The following is a 14,449-nucleotide window of genomic DNA, read 5'->3' on the forward strand; positions in this document are numbered from 1 at the left end:
TAGCGGATGAATGATTCCAATACACTAAGTTGCACGCCTACGCAATCGGGTCTATTCCAGGACTACATTCATCCTTTGTCATTTCCATAAACAGGGATCTGAATTTCAAGCAACATCTACGAAGTATATCAACATCCTATCGGCAATAATTTAAAAGCTCCAATTTACAACAAATTTCGTTCTCTCAATAATTGACATTCCGTCTGGGTTGTAATAGTACATATCTGGTAAATGGGGAAGTACAACGTCTTGATTAGCTTTTGTATTGAAAAGATGCGGAAAATATCCAAATGCCCCTGGAAGTTTAGACAGAGCCATACGAAGGAAGTTTATTGAGTCTATGAATTTCATGTCTGTAGCTGATACATAAATACTCATAACATTGGCATTGTAGATTACCTCTGGTAGAATTGCATTGTCGTAAAGGTATCGAAGATAAAGGTATGAGTCGTAACTTTTGAAGTTATGACAAACGATAATCGATCCGGCGTTTTCTTCGTTGAAAAGCCATTTGCAAAAATCTTCGCGAGTGCATGGCCCATAGAATTCTTTTTCCCGTTCATCACACTTTAAAACACGATTCACCCCCGTCGATATTGATACATGTCTTGCACACTTTTTGAGCGATACAAAGATTCGGCTCGTGGATACCAGTTTCTTAAATGCATTCAAAGTCAAAGAAAATGTAGCTTGGGCTAACTACTTTACATCTCTCATCGTCAATTTCGTCACTTATTTCCCTCTTTGTTTCATTAATTACTGGCTGCATATAACAAAGGTGATCTTGCTGTACAAATGTTTTGCAGATTGCGCAGATTTTTTCGTCGCCACATTGATGTGGCTTTCCTTTGTGTCGTTTTTTGCTAACGAATTGATCGCAGTCTCTACATCTATAATATATATCGCATACGGACCAATAAGATGTCGAAGGGTTTTTTAAGATGATTTTTCACTTTTAAATGATCTATTACAGTCATCACAAAATTCCCAGATTTCCTCAACACAGTCACCTTGGAAGCAGAGTTTACATGTGTTTTGACACCGATCTTGTAACTTATTGTCGTATCCTTTCATGCATTCGATACAACAGTAGCTTCTATTAAGGAAAGCGGACATACTAGTGATTATATCGTAATGGTTATTTAGATTTGCTGTTTTGCAGGCTGTAGTAAGATGTTTGGCACTCCATACAAGGTAATGTTATGTTTGGCGCTCCATATGAGGAGACAATTCTGGAACGTGGTTATCAGGTTACTTGTTGTTATTATTTTCTATACTGCTTGCATTTTAGTTGATTAAAACCTTACAAAGGTAGACGAAGACTAAACGACTCTTATTTCGAAGTTCACTACAATTTAATCAACTAACTGCTTACTCGCATTGATACGATTCCAATGGAGAGAATTCTTAGGCCAGAGAGGTTAGAATGTGAGCCGAATTCAGCCACCGCAGCGAAGGAGTGGACCCACTGGATCAGGACATTCGAGAACTTTTTGGCGGTACTCACAACGCCTGGCGAAGGTGAGATTGATAAACTTAGCGTACTGACAAATTTTGTATCGCCTATAATTTATGAGGCTATTTCAGAGTGCACCTCATATGCTGAAGCCTTGGAGATTTTGAAGGGGCTGTATCTTAAGCCAACGAACGAGATATTCGCTAGGCACAGACTTGCCACGCGAAAACAAAACGCTGGCGAGACACTTGATGAGTACCTACAGGCGCTCAAGGTCCTTAGCAAAGATTGTAACTTTAAAGCTGTAACTGCTGAGCAAGTCCGTAATGATTGCATTAGGGACTCGTTTATTAGCGGGCTGTACTCACAAATGATAAGGCAGCGGTTACTCGAAAACAAAACTCTTGATTTGCAAACAATGTTTGACCAAGCTAGGTCACTTGAAACAGCTCAGAAGAATTCCGAATCTTACAATTATGGCGAACCTAGGCCTAATACTAGTCCAACCGTGAGTGCAGCCGTATGTGAGGATACGCTAGGCCCTGAGCCATCTCGGCTGACCAGTGCAAATTTATCCGCAAAGTGCTATTTTTGTGGCTACAATAAGCACCCGCGTTCAAATTGCCCAGCACGAGAAGAGAGTTGTAGGAAATGCGGAAAAGTTGGTGACTTCGCTAGGATGTGTCGATCTTCATCAAATACTAACACTCAAAGAAAGTCTACAGTGTCTGCTCTGTTTGACAACAGACCCTACATGGCAGCAGCTACATCATCCACTATGTCGTTGTCGAGGTCAATGACTGAAATTAAAGTAAATGGGAAAACGGCGAACTGTTTAGTTGACAGTGGGAGTACTGATAGCTTTATTCACCCTTCCTTTGTCAAGAAGCTTAAATTAACACTAAAACCAGCCCATTATCAGTTAACATGGCTTCGACTTCATTGTCACAAGAATCTATACAAGCGTGCGAAGTTATGATCGAGTTAAATGGTCATAGCTACAAGGAAGTTAAGCTACATGTTTTGCCGGATCTCTGCACTGACGTCATATTGGGACTAGATTTTCAAACAAAACATGAACGCGTGATTTTGGAATATGGTGGAATACTACCCCTACTAACACTGTGTGGGTCAACCGAAACTGTAAACTTATCTAATTCTGAACCTGAACAATTTTCAACAATGAAAGTCAAACCTGTAGAACCGTTCGCTAATCTAGCAGCTGATTGCCATCCGGTCGCAGCTAAATCGCGACGATATAGCGAAGATGACAAGTGTTTTATCAGAGCCGAAGTACAGCAGTTGTTAAAAAAAGGTATAATCGAGTCAAGTAATTCGCCATGGAGGGCCCAAGTTGTTGTGACCAAGAATGAGAACCACAAAAAGCGACTGGTTATTGATTATTCGCAAACGATTAATCGTTTTACGCTCCCTGATAGCTTTCCTTTGCCCCGCATCGACGATATTGTTTTCAAAGGGAGATTGATAACTTTATCAAAGACGAGGGTCTTAAAGCAACCTTTGCGTACCTTGATGATGTTACAGTAGGTGGTATGGACATGGCCGATTTGATAAGTAACCAAACTAAATTCCTTAATGCAGCGCGGAAAAGGAACATAACTTTTAACGAAGATAAAGGTGTTTTTGCTACAAAACGATTGAGCCTCCTGGGATATGTCATTGAAGATGGCAACTTGAGACCAGACCCAGAAAGGCTACGCCCTTTAAAGGAATTTCCTATTCCTCAGAACTTAAAGTCACTTCGGCGGTGTTTGGAGTTGTTCGCTTATTACGCCCATTGGATCCCAGAGTACTCACGAAAAGTTAAACCATTGTCATCATCTTCTACCTTTCCTTTGGGAGAGGAGGCTGTGAAAGCATTCCACGATCTTAAATCGGACATTCAAAACTCGGTTGTAGCAGCAATTGATGAAAATATTCCTTTTGAAATTGAGACAGATGCGTCAGAAACAGTGATTGCAGCAGCATTGAATCAAGCAGGGAGACCAGTCGCATTCTTTTTTCGTCAGTTGACAGGGCCTGAAAGGAATCACCCAGCAATTGAGAAGGAAGCTTTGGCAATTATCAAAGCTGTCAGGTATTGGTCCTACTACTTGACTGGTAGACGGTTTACACTGAAAACTGATCAGAAATCAGTTAGCTATATTTTTGATATGCAACATAAAGGCAAGATCAAAAATGAGAAAATGAGGCGCTGGAGGATTGAACTTTCCTGTTTTACATTTGAGATTGTGTACCGTCCAGGTAAAGAAAATGTTCCTCCAGACACATTGACCAGAGCGTGTTGCTCGGCAAGTAATGTAACTGACCGCCTTGTCGAACTTCACAATATGCTATGCCATCCGGGAATTACTAGGATGTGGCATTTTGTGAAAACAAAGAATCTCGCATTCAGAGTAGAGGAGGTAAGAAAGGTAACAGCTGCTTGTCAAGTTTGTGCTAAATTAAAGCCGCGATTTTATAAGCCTAATAACACACCATTGATCAAAGCCACCCAGCCATTTGAGCGTCTCAATATAGACTTTAAGGGGCCGTTGCCTAGCACGGATAGGAATATTTACTTCTTAACAGTCGTCGACGAGTTTTCAAGACTCCCATTTATATTTCCTTGCTCTGATATGACATCATCTACGGTGATTACCTGTCTCTGTCAGTTGTTTTCTTTATTTGGAACACCGGCTTATATCCACTCAGACAGAGGAACGGCATTCCTAAGTAAGGAACTTACAGAATTTCTTGTAAAAAGGGGTGTAGCATGTAGCAGAACTACTAGTTATAATCCTCAGTGTAATGGGCAAACGGAGAGATATAATGGCATCATCTGGAAAACAATTACATTAGCTTTGGAAACGCGAGGACTACCAACGAAACGATGGCAAGAAGTTTTACATGACGCTTTACACTCTGTCCGTTCATTATTATGTACTGCCACGAATGAGACGACGCATGAAAGATTCTTTACCTTCAACAGAAGATCAACATCGGGGTCATCCATCCCTTCCTGGCTGTGTTCTCCAGGACCCGTTCTTATTAAGCGCCATGTTCGCGCCCACAAAACTGATCCGCTAGTCGACGAGGTTGAACTATTACACGCAAATCCACAATACGCTCATGTACGTTTTCAAGATGGTAGAGAATCAACAGTATCACTTCGTCACCTGGCTCCTGTTGGAGTGATTTCAGATAATGAGTTTGGTACAGCGGCTGAGAATGATATTGCGCCACAGAACAATGACCCACAGAACAATCAGATAAAACCCTTATTAAATGATACCTGTATATTTAAAGAACCATCAGATAATGCTAACGATAGCCCTAAGCCAATGAGTTCTAAGCCTAATGAAAGTTTAAACGTAACAGACAAATCGGTAAAAATTCGACGATCATCCAGAAAAAGCAAAACCGCCTGATCGTTGGGGTTTTTAAGTAACCATGGTCCCTCATAATGCCAAATAATAACTTGAGTTTTTAAAGTGGGGGAGAATGTAGTGAGATGTTTGGCACTCCATACAAGGTAATGTTATGTTTGGCGCTCCATATGAGGAGACGATTCTGGAACGTGGTTATCAGGTTTCTTGTTGTTATTATTTTCTATACTGCTTGCATTTTAGTTGATTAAAACCTTACAAAGGTAGACGAAGACTAAACTACTCTTATTTCGAAGTTCACTACACAGGCGGTCCTCGGTATATAATTGCATTGCCATAATCTGATGAAGCGATGATTATTTGAAATGTTGACAGCAGTTGTTGAAATTGTTCGATCTCATTGATTCCACATTTAGCCAGAGGTACTTCCGCTACGTGATGCAAATCCACGGCCATTTGCTGCTGTACCTTATATCCCTTACGAATGGCCTCCCAATTCTTTGGTTTGTCAATTTTAGCTTGTGCTGTAACGATAACTCTTGCGCAACACAGTTCGTCTTTATTTTGGATTCTAAGAATACATTGTTTTTCATTTAAGAATCGCTCGAAGTAGACGTATCTCTTTTTTTGAATTTTTTCTCCTTTGGGCATTTTCACGTGCGTCATTTTTATTTCTAGTGTCCCATCGATGCTGAATTCTTCGTTCGACTGCAGTATACGTTCTACTCTGGCAAGGAATAGGTCTGCCGTCAAGTGACGTTTCATGAACGGAAGTTGTATTGGATAATCTAATTCTGGACACTCTACCACCATACGAACCATATCAACAGGATGAGCCCCATCCGTCAAGTTGTCGATAAAAAACTTTATGCAGGATACTTAGGATGGTAGTTAGATCATGAATATCTAAATCGTTCTTGAATTTAACGCTGTATTGAATTCCTTTCGTCTTGAATTTCTTCATATCAACTTCTATGATATTAGTGACTTGATAAAAGTCACGACCATTGTTAGACAACTTCTGTCGCTTTGTTACAGGTTCGTCTAATTGAACTGAACCATATCCAATTTGCGCGTTATTCTCACTGCCATGCTTGTTTTGGAGGTGTCGAACAAAATTGTCACGCCTTGCAAATACTTTACCGCACTTATCGCATTGATGTTTATTGACATCGGTATGGCGGGAAATATGTCGATTGTAGCTGAAGCGAGTTTGGAAAATTTTGTTACATACGTTGCAAGTAAGCGTTAGCTGTAAATCAAAATAAGTGAAATAAGGAATCTAACAGAAATATTAGGTATTTGTTATTTGTAACTTAATTGGAAGGCCTAGGCCTATATCAACTTTCTAAAAATTATAATTGTGCCTATCAATCATTTATACATATATAAAATACAAAACATCAAGAGAAGATAGTACTTTCGAACACATTGTAAAAGTTGTTTGGACACTAATCCATAATTCTCTACTTACTGCGACAAAGATTGTGAATAAATAAATTACTGCAAATCCCTGTGTTACAGTAATAATGGTTATTAATCTTGTGGAAATTGTTCACTTCTTAACCTTTGTTTTTTGAATTGTTGAGAAAATTGTCTTTTTTTTTTCGTATTTCCACAATATATGACAAATAAAGTAAATAATTCTCAATTTGATACTCGAAAGGGAGAAAGAATCACTTGAATAAAAAAAAAGTGCGTCGCACTTTGTAATAATCGTCGAACTTTGTAATAACACGAAATAATTTTCACGAAAGCAGTACCCAATCACAGCACACTTACCATACCTGTTAAATGTTTTGAAAGTGGTCCGGGGGTGAAGCCCCTCGAAAAATCTGGCAATTTAGGGGGTTCAGAGGCTTTTTCAATTGCTTTTTTAAAGGCTTAATGTGTTTAGTCAATTTTAGAGCCACTAATATGTCAAAATAAATTTAATAATTTTTTCCCGACGAATTGCGATTTTTCTACCGGACGGTGGGGGTGGGGGGCTGGTCCGCCCCTTCGCTGGCACCACCCCTGCTTTTTTAGCCAACGGTATTGTAATGTTGCAATATTCTACATTAGCTGGCGATAGTGATTACATTAGCTGTGAGGCAATTTTCGTTTCTACATTTGCTGTTGAACGTTCTACATAAGCTGGAGCACATTTTCTTTTTACTACATAAGCTGTTGGTGTTTCTACATTAGCGGGGAGTTTTACTACATAAGTTGTGGAGTGTGCTACATTAACAGTTGTTACTACATTAGCTGTTGTTTTCAACATTAGTGGTTGTAGCAGGGGGCGGTAACGAAGACATCAACAATAGAATACGAAAATCAATCTTTTGTGAAACTAACGCCGATATGTAAATCCAAATACTTAATGAAAACCAAAATCAGGCTCTTCAATACTACTTGATAAATCTGTACTAACTATACGGCCCTGGGAGACATGGGAAATTATTGAGAGAGATAATAAGAAATTGGAAATTTAATTTAAATTCTTAAGACGATTTTTTAAAAATCAGTTTTCCATATGTGTCTAAATGCAGAATAATTCACAAAACCAAGTTAAATATAATCAGTGATGATGTGAAAGTAAGAAGGAGGAAGTGGATCGGACATGTTTTAAAAATGAATTCTGAATACCATTGTATGACTGCACTGCTATGACCACCAGAAAGGAAAGAAAATCATTCTTGACTTACAGTGTGCTGTATATTGGTTCTGGGTACAGAAGTGTGCCTAAAAATATAATAAAATGAATTATTAAGAATCACAATAATTAATTTGTAGTCCTACAGTTTATGGAAGAAGGTACTGCTATAACAGATCTGAAATAATTTTGTCTCGGTTGTATAATTAAATACATCCCTCTGCATATTCTCCTTTAATTAAATTAATTTTGTTACACCAGGCCTTTTTAACACGTTATCACTGTGTATCGTGACGCTAAAAAATTGTTTTGTCCCGACAAAACATGTTTTGTTGAGACAAACATTGTTTTGTAGAGGCAAACATGTTTTGTAAATGACAAAACCATGTTTGTCTCTACAAAACATATTTTGTTGAGACAAAACATGTTTTGTAAATGACAAAACCATGTTTGTCTATACAAAACATGTTTTGTAGAGACAAAACAATGTTTGTCTCGACAAAATATGTTTTGTACACACAAACATGGTTTTGTCTTCACAAAACATAATTTGGTATAGACAAACATGGTTTTGTCTTTTACAAAACATGTTTTGTACAGACAAACATGGTTTTGTCTTTTACAAAACATGTTTTGTACAGACAAACATGGTTTTGTCTTTTAAAAAACATGTTTTGTACAGGCAAACATGGTTTTGTCTTTTACAAAATATGTTTTGTAAAGACAAAGTAACTTACGTATATTACAAAACATGATTTGTCCCTTACAAACATGGTTTGTGTGACAAAACAGGTAGTGTGTCGCTTGGCGCCCCGTACTGGTTTCCTGTCGACGTAAAAGTCAGAATTTCTTACAATTCTTTCGATTAACGCTTCTTACGCCAAGTTCACTTTTCAAACCTCAAGCTGAAATTCTGCTGCGCTAACGTTGTTACACGTTGTTGCAAGTTGAATATTGTCCTTGCGATTGCAATTTTCTGCTGTGATGCCTGGTTTGCTCATTAAAAATTAACCCGAAAAATAAACAGTAAGTTAATCCAGTAAAATATACTTCTAACATTCGAAAAAAGCTTATAAGATAGGCCTAAGTGAATGTGATAAAATTATAAGTTAAGAATTAAATTCTTCAATCCTTCCTAAAAATGGAATTCAGTGCTTAAAAATCTCATTCGGGACCATCGTGTCATGTAGGCCTAGGCCTATTGCATACTGATTGGACAAACATTTATTGTATTCTTTATTTGGAAACGACACTTTTGCAACAGTGGCACAGTATGTACATAACGGTGCGTCCAAGAAAAAGATAAGATAAAAAAAAGAATGACAATCTGAAGATATTAACAAAAAGTACAAATAAATGTCTTAATTACCCCTGCCTTTAATACCTAATTAAACATTTTTAAAATACAAACGCCAAAGCCCCAAAGCCCCCCCCCCACCATCGGCCAAAGCTCGTCAGCAGTTGGACCAAAACAAATATTATATAAGTATTATACAGTAGATAAGTGTCCTTTTTTCTAACCGTTTATTAGCCTAGATTATAATTAGAACAACTCAGACTTAATGAAATATCAATTTTAAGTCAGTTGTGAGGCTATATTCATCGAAACTTGCAACAATTTTATAAGTGCATGGTCAATGGTCTGAATTCCTTTTTTAGCGAGGATTGAATAATTTAATTCTTAACTTATAATTTTATTGCATTTACTTATCTTATAAACAGTTTCATGTTAGAAGTATATTTCACTGGATTATTTACCTTGATGGTAATACAAAAAGTGAACGTGCAAAAGCCCTAAGAAATTCAAACAAAATGTATGTACCTTTTTCAAGACTGACATCCTGTCACAAATCTATTTTTATTCACGGACCAAATATCTGGAATGAGCTATATGATAACCTTTTAAAAATAAATTCGCAAAATTCGATCAAAAATAAATTGAAAGAGATGATTTTAAATACTTATTAAGGAAAACTTTTCTTGGGAGTCGTCTATGATCGCTGGCACTTTCCGGGGCAGTACACTGTCGGAGATGTCTTGGTGTCTGATGCGCACGGTATTATTACTATGACGTGATGATCACTGAGGCATTTCCCCTTCCTGGAGGTGTTGGCAATTGTGGGCGATCCCAAATTTAAAAATTAAAATGTTGATGTGTTTACTATGTATTCTGTGTGTATGTCTTGTATGTTTGGTATTTAAACTGACAAGCCACCGCTTCTTTGATGCCTATGTAAATAATTTGCAATTTGTAATTTGTTGTGGATTTTTTTCTGAATAAATGTTGGAAAAAAAAATTGTTTATTTTATTTCATGAGACTTTCATCCAGTTAGAATTTCCGGGCTTTTCATACATTTGTTGTTTATTCGTAAAAAGAAGAAGTGATCTACTTTATGTAAAACACACATCATACTAATTACCTCATTTGATTGGATAGCCTTTTCAATTGACGAGATTTTCTCATCAGTATTCTCTGATAATGATGAAATATAAAAACGTTGAATCACAAAATTTCTCTCTCTCCGTGTTTTGAGCAAATCAGGCATCACAACATGCAATCGCAATTGCAAGGACAATATTCAACTTGACGCTAGGAGCGTGTAACAACGTTAGCGCAGGAATTTCAGCTTGAGGTTTGAAAAGTCAACTTGGCGTAAGAATCGTTACCTGCTTATTTTGTCTGCGGCCACGTTCAAGACGCGGCTGATTTACAGTCGTAAGAATCATAATAATCGTATGAATCGTAAGAAATTCTGACTTTTACGTCGACAGGAAACCAGGCTTTACTTACGTTTGTTATGAAAAGTTGACTTGAAGTCAACTTTGCATAAGAATCGTTAGCAACGTAAAGCTGGTTTTCCACTAGGCGAATTTATTCGTGCAAATCAAAGCGTCGGTTGGCTTCCTGAGCTCTGATTGGTTGAGCATTTTTTCGCTTCGCAAAAACTCCAATAGAAATGCGAATGCGCATGCGCATGGACCGACGCTTTCGATTCGCGCGAATAAATTCGCCTAATGGAAAACAGGCTTTACCCCCAGGCACTGTCTCTCAAGGCAATGCCTGAAAACTTACGATTACGATTCATGCAATTCTTACGACTGTTACGAGAAGTTCGACAAAAACAGCCGCGTCTTGAACGTGGCTGGGCCTCAGACAAAATAAGCCGGTAACGGTTCTTACGACAAGTTGAATTTTTCAAGCTCAAACGGCAAAGCCTCTCTTAAATTCGCCACATGCATGTTACGTCAAGTTTAATATTTGAAAGAATCAAAATATCGGGGAGGGGGGTGCCAAGCGTCCAACGTCTGTTATGGTGGCCATCTTGATTTTAAAATGGCCGCCATAAAACCAAAAAGTGCTCATATCTTGGCAACTACAAACTGTAGAGACTTTCTCCATTAAAAAGGCTTTGTCTACGAATGGAATGACCTGTACGAAGCACGAGCTCCTGTAGACCAAACTCAGCATCGTTACGATTTTAATCGCGAGGGAAGTATACCCATGATTACCCACTGCCATTCGTGTTTATTTATCGGCAGGAAATTTTCCCTATAGTAAGCCATTTTCTGAATGGGAAAACCACATGGAGAAGCAACTGATGTTGAAGTTCAGGAATTTAACCCTGAGGATGGAGCTAAAACTTCTTCAGTTTGTGAATTCATGCAACTTTGAACTGACATACTTAAAATCAATCTATGCACAATTTACCTGTGGACCTGTGTTTACCATACAAAAATCAAACAGAAATTTTTCTAAAATTGCATTGGATCACAATCATAAGCAGTTAAGTGCTAAAATAAAGGGAGTAAGTGGAGCAATCGGATTAACAGAAGACAAAATGAGTTTACGAAGGTGGATTGGCTGGTGCCGAAGTAGTGAGATTTACATCCAAGTTTGAATCAGCGATAGGTCATTGTGAGTCAATAGGCACAATTCATGAACACCATGATGCAGGAATAACAACACAAAAGAGATACCTCGAAGATTTTGTAATAGTTTCGTGTATGACTATTAATAAATGACTCGAAAACTATGTTTCTAACTTAAACACAACTTCTTTATTCATCACCGAGTGCCTACTCCCCCTAGATGGCATACCAGTAGCGCGTATCAGTAACGCGTGCGCTACAATCTAAACTGTAAACAATGTACCTGGATGGTCAGGCACATAAATATAGCAATGGAATATCACACCCCACCGTTTAAGCATTTCCATCGTAACATTTTAAATTTTTATCAACATGGACCAACAGGTCAAACGTATGCTAACTATGAGAATCCAAATCTCTCACGAGCCTTCCTTGCACGATTAGATCGACGCAACTCTTTAGGATTACCACTACTATTTTGATTCATAAATTTACCCGACTCATTACTCTGATTACCAACATTGATTACAACATCTTCACTATCAACATTTCCATAATCATCAACTTCTGCAGTAGCAATCTTTTTCTCATTAGCTCTGACATTGTCATTGACTCCACTTTCATTAACGTTTTCAACAATTATACTTTCTACAATTACATTACCCTTTTCATCATTAGGATCTTTCCCCCCTGACAAACGACGCCTCATTTGGTCTACATGACGTCGCACAATTCTTCCATCTACCAACTCCACATCATACATTTTGCTACCCAGCTTCTGACGAACTACCTCATAAAGCCACTGGTCCCCTCTGGCATAATTTCTAACAAAGACATTGTCATTAATTTCAAATTCCCTTATCGGTGAATGGCGGTCATGGTGTTGCCTTTGGCATTCCTGCCTTTGCACTAATCTGTCATTTATGCTAGGGTGCACCATGCTCAATGGCGAGTGTAACATTCTACCCATAAGTGCCTTACATGGTGGAACGCCAGTAGTAGAATGAGGGGTGATTCTATACTTAAATAAGAATCGTGATAGTTTAGTTTGTAGAGAACCCTCAGCAATTTTGGCGAGACCCTGTTTAACCGTCTGGACGGCTCTCTCTGCCAAGCCATTAGATGATGGCTTGAACGGGGCGCTGAACATATGCTTAATCCTGTTACGCATTGCGAATTCTTTAAACAGTTCGCTAGTAAAGGTTGACCCATTATTACTCACTAAAACTTTGGAAATACCGTGGGTGGCAAATACCCTTCTTAGTGCTTCAATAGTAATTTCAGCTGTTATGGAATTTAAGATTATAGCTTCAATCCATTTGGAATGAGCATCTACAATAATCAGAAACATCTTGTCCATGTAAGGTCCCATGAAGTCTAAGTGTATTCTAGACCATGGTTCCTTGGGATACTCCCACATGCTGAATGGTGCCTCGGTAGGGCTTTTCCTGTTCATCTGACATTTGTTACATGTACTCACACATTGTCAATACATGGCCACCATACAAACTGTCTACTTGTGGACTTCATTACAGTAATTCCTGGGTGACAATCATGTAAATCATTAATTATGAGTGGGCGTCCCTTTGGTGGTACTACAATACGAGAACCCCACAAAATACAACCATCCTGGACACTCAATTCATCTTTACGTCTTAAGTAATGCTTAAATGCTTCTTGAGGGTCCTGATTGATCTGTGAGTCCCATTTACCATACAATATGCAATTTCTGACGTGTGCCAGCAAAGGATCTTTATCGGTCCACTTTCTAATGCTATTAGATGTTACTTGGGATGAAGCATTGTTGATGTGCTCCATTAACATCACTACATCACCTGGTATGGGAACCAACCCTTGGGTAGTAGGTGAAGGTAATCTACTTAAGCTATCAGCTACCAGCTTATATGCAATTTCTGACGTGTGCCAGCAAAGGATCTTTATCGGTCCACTTTCTAATGCTATTATATGTTACTTGGGATGAAGCATTGTTGATGTGCTCCATTAACATCACTACATCACCTGGTATGGGAACCAACCCTTGGGTAGTAGGTGAAGGTAATCTACTTAAGCTATTAGCTACCTCATCGTGGATACCTGGACGACACGGCATAGTATAATCATAAGCTGAAAGATTGAGAGCCCATCTCTGTATCCTGGCCGAAGCCATGGTTGGGATACCCTTAGTCTCATTAAATAAAGATTGAAGTGGCTTATGATCTGAAGATAAATTAAAATGCAATCCATACAAGTATTGGTGGAATTTCTTAACACCAAATACACATGCCAGACCCTCTTTCTCAATCATACTATAATTTCGCTCAGCAGCAGATAGCGTGCGCGACGCATATGCAATAGGTTTACAGGGGTTTATTTAAGAGCCGGCGGCCGGCGCATTCGATCGGCTACTACGATGTTTTCGCCGGCTACTTCAATCAATGCTGTACAAAAATTAATACAAAAACCACCAATATAAATAGCGCAACAGGTCTGTAAATAACCTTATTTACCGACACGAAGTTAATTTACAATAGTATGCACTCATATCGATGTTCCTTTCTGTTGAAAGTTCGTTAAAATGTCTACCAATTTTCAGACTCCATGTTTGACTTTCATGAACTCGCGGCGTAAACAAAGTTAAAGTTCAAAGTTCGGCAGTTGCGCCTGGGTGAGTCCATCAAAGAAGCCACGCCTCAAAATCACATGTTAGCCAATGAGATAATAGAAATTTCTCCTCCACCACGTGCTCAGGTGATGACGATATACATCGCCCAAACTCTTTTTCCGTACATTGGGCTTCCGGGTTTTCTTACCGCGGAGAAGAAACAGATCGTCATTTTAAAATTAATTTATGTATGACTATGAACCTTTTATTTTCATTTCATTTTTGTTATACTAGCCATCTTTGTGATGACATAGATATTTCGAAAATGATAAATAATAAAAAAAAAACAAAAACCAACACTGGCTCAAATTCGTTTACACTCGGTGGCGGAGGTAGCAAGCCGAACCAACTATATTGCATGCTGTTTACACTCACAATTTCAGAGTCATAGATAGTACAATGATTAAAACGGCAGAGCAAGCCAAAATCGTCTCAA

General features: G+C 38.4%; 4 protein-coding genes across 4 annotated transcripts; 2 read left to right on the top strand and 2 right to left on the bottom strand.

Moving 5' to 3' along the window:
- Window positions 1-1,394: 1,394 nt before the first annotated feature.
- LOC117114483 lies at window positions 1,395-2,435 on the top strand. Its single transcript, XM_033258150.1, has one exon. It carries the CDS (start codon window positions 1,395-1,397, stop codon window positions 2,433-2,435), a length of 1,041 nt encoding a protein of 346 aa, XP_033114041.1.
- Window positions 2,436-3,015: 580 nt separating this feature from the next.
- Window positions 3,016-4,887, top strand: LOC117114484. Its single transcript, XM_033258151.1, has one exon. It carries the CDS (start codon window positions 3,016-3,018, stop codon window positions 4,885-4,887), a length of 1,872 nt encoding a protein of 623 aa, XP_033114042.1.
- Window positions 4,888-5,668: 781 nt separating this feature from the next.
- On the bottom strand, window positions 5,669-8,481 carry LOC117114485 (fez family zinc finger protein 1-like). Its single transcript, XM_033258153.1, has 2 exons — window positions 8,380-8,481; window positions 5,669-6,097 (listed from the first exon to the last, which is right to left on the bottom strand). The coding sequence occupies exons 1-2, from the start codon at window positions 8,479-8,481 to the stop codon at window positions 5,669-5,671; spliced, it is 531 nt and encodes a 176-aa protein (XP_033114044.1).
- A 3,270-nt stretch (window positions 8,482-11,751) lies between these two features.
- Window positions 11,752-12,807, bottom strand: LOC117114486 (uncharacterized protein K02A2.6-like). The gene has a single exon (XM_033258154.1). It carries the CDS (start codon window positions 12,805-12,807, stop codon window positions 11,752-11,754), a length of 1,056 nt encoding a protein of 351 aa, XP_033114045.1.
- Between the last annotated feature and the right edge of the window lie 1,642 nt (window positions 12,808-14,449).

This window comes from Anneissia japonica, unplaced genomic scaffold (genome assembly GCF_011630105.1).
Source record: "Anneissia japonica isolate Jap-2015-1 unplaced genomic scaffold, ASM1163010v1 scaffold1374_len1023071_cov147, whole genome shotgun sequence".
Classification (NCBI taxonomy): Eukaryota; Metazoa; Echinodermata; class Crinoidea; order Comatulida; family Comatulidae; genus Anneissia; species Anneissia japonica.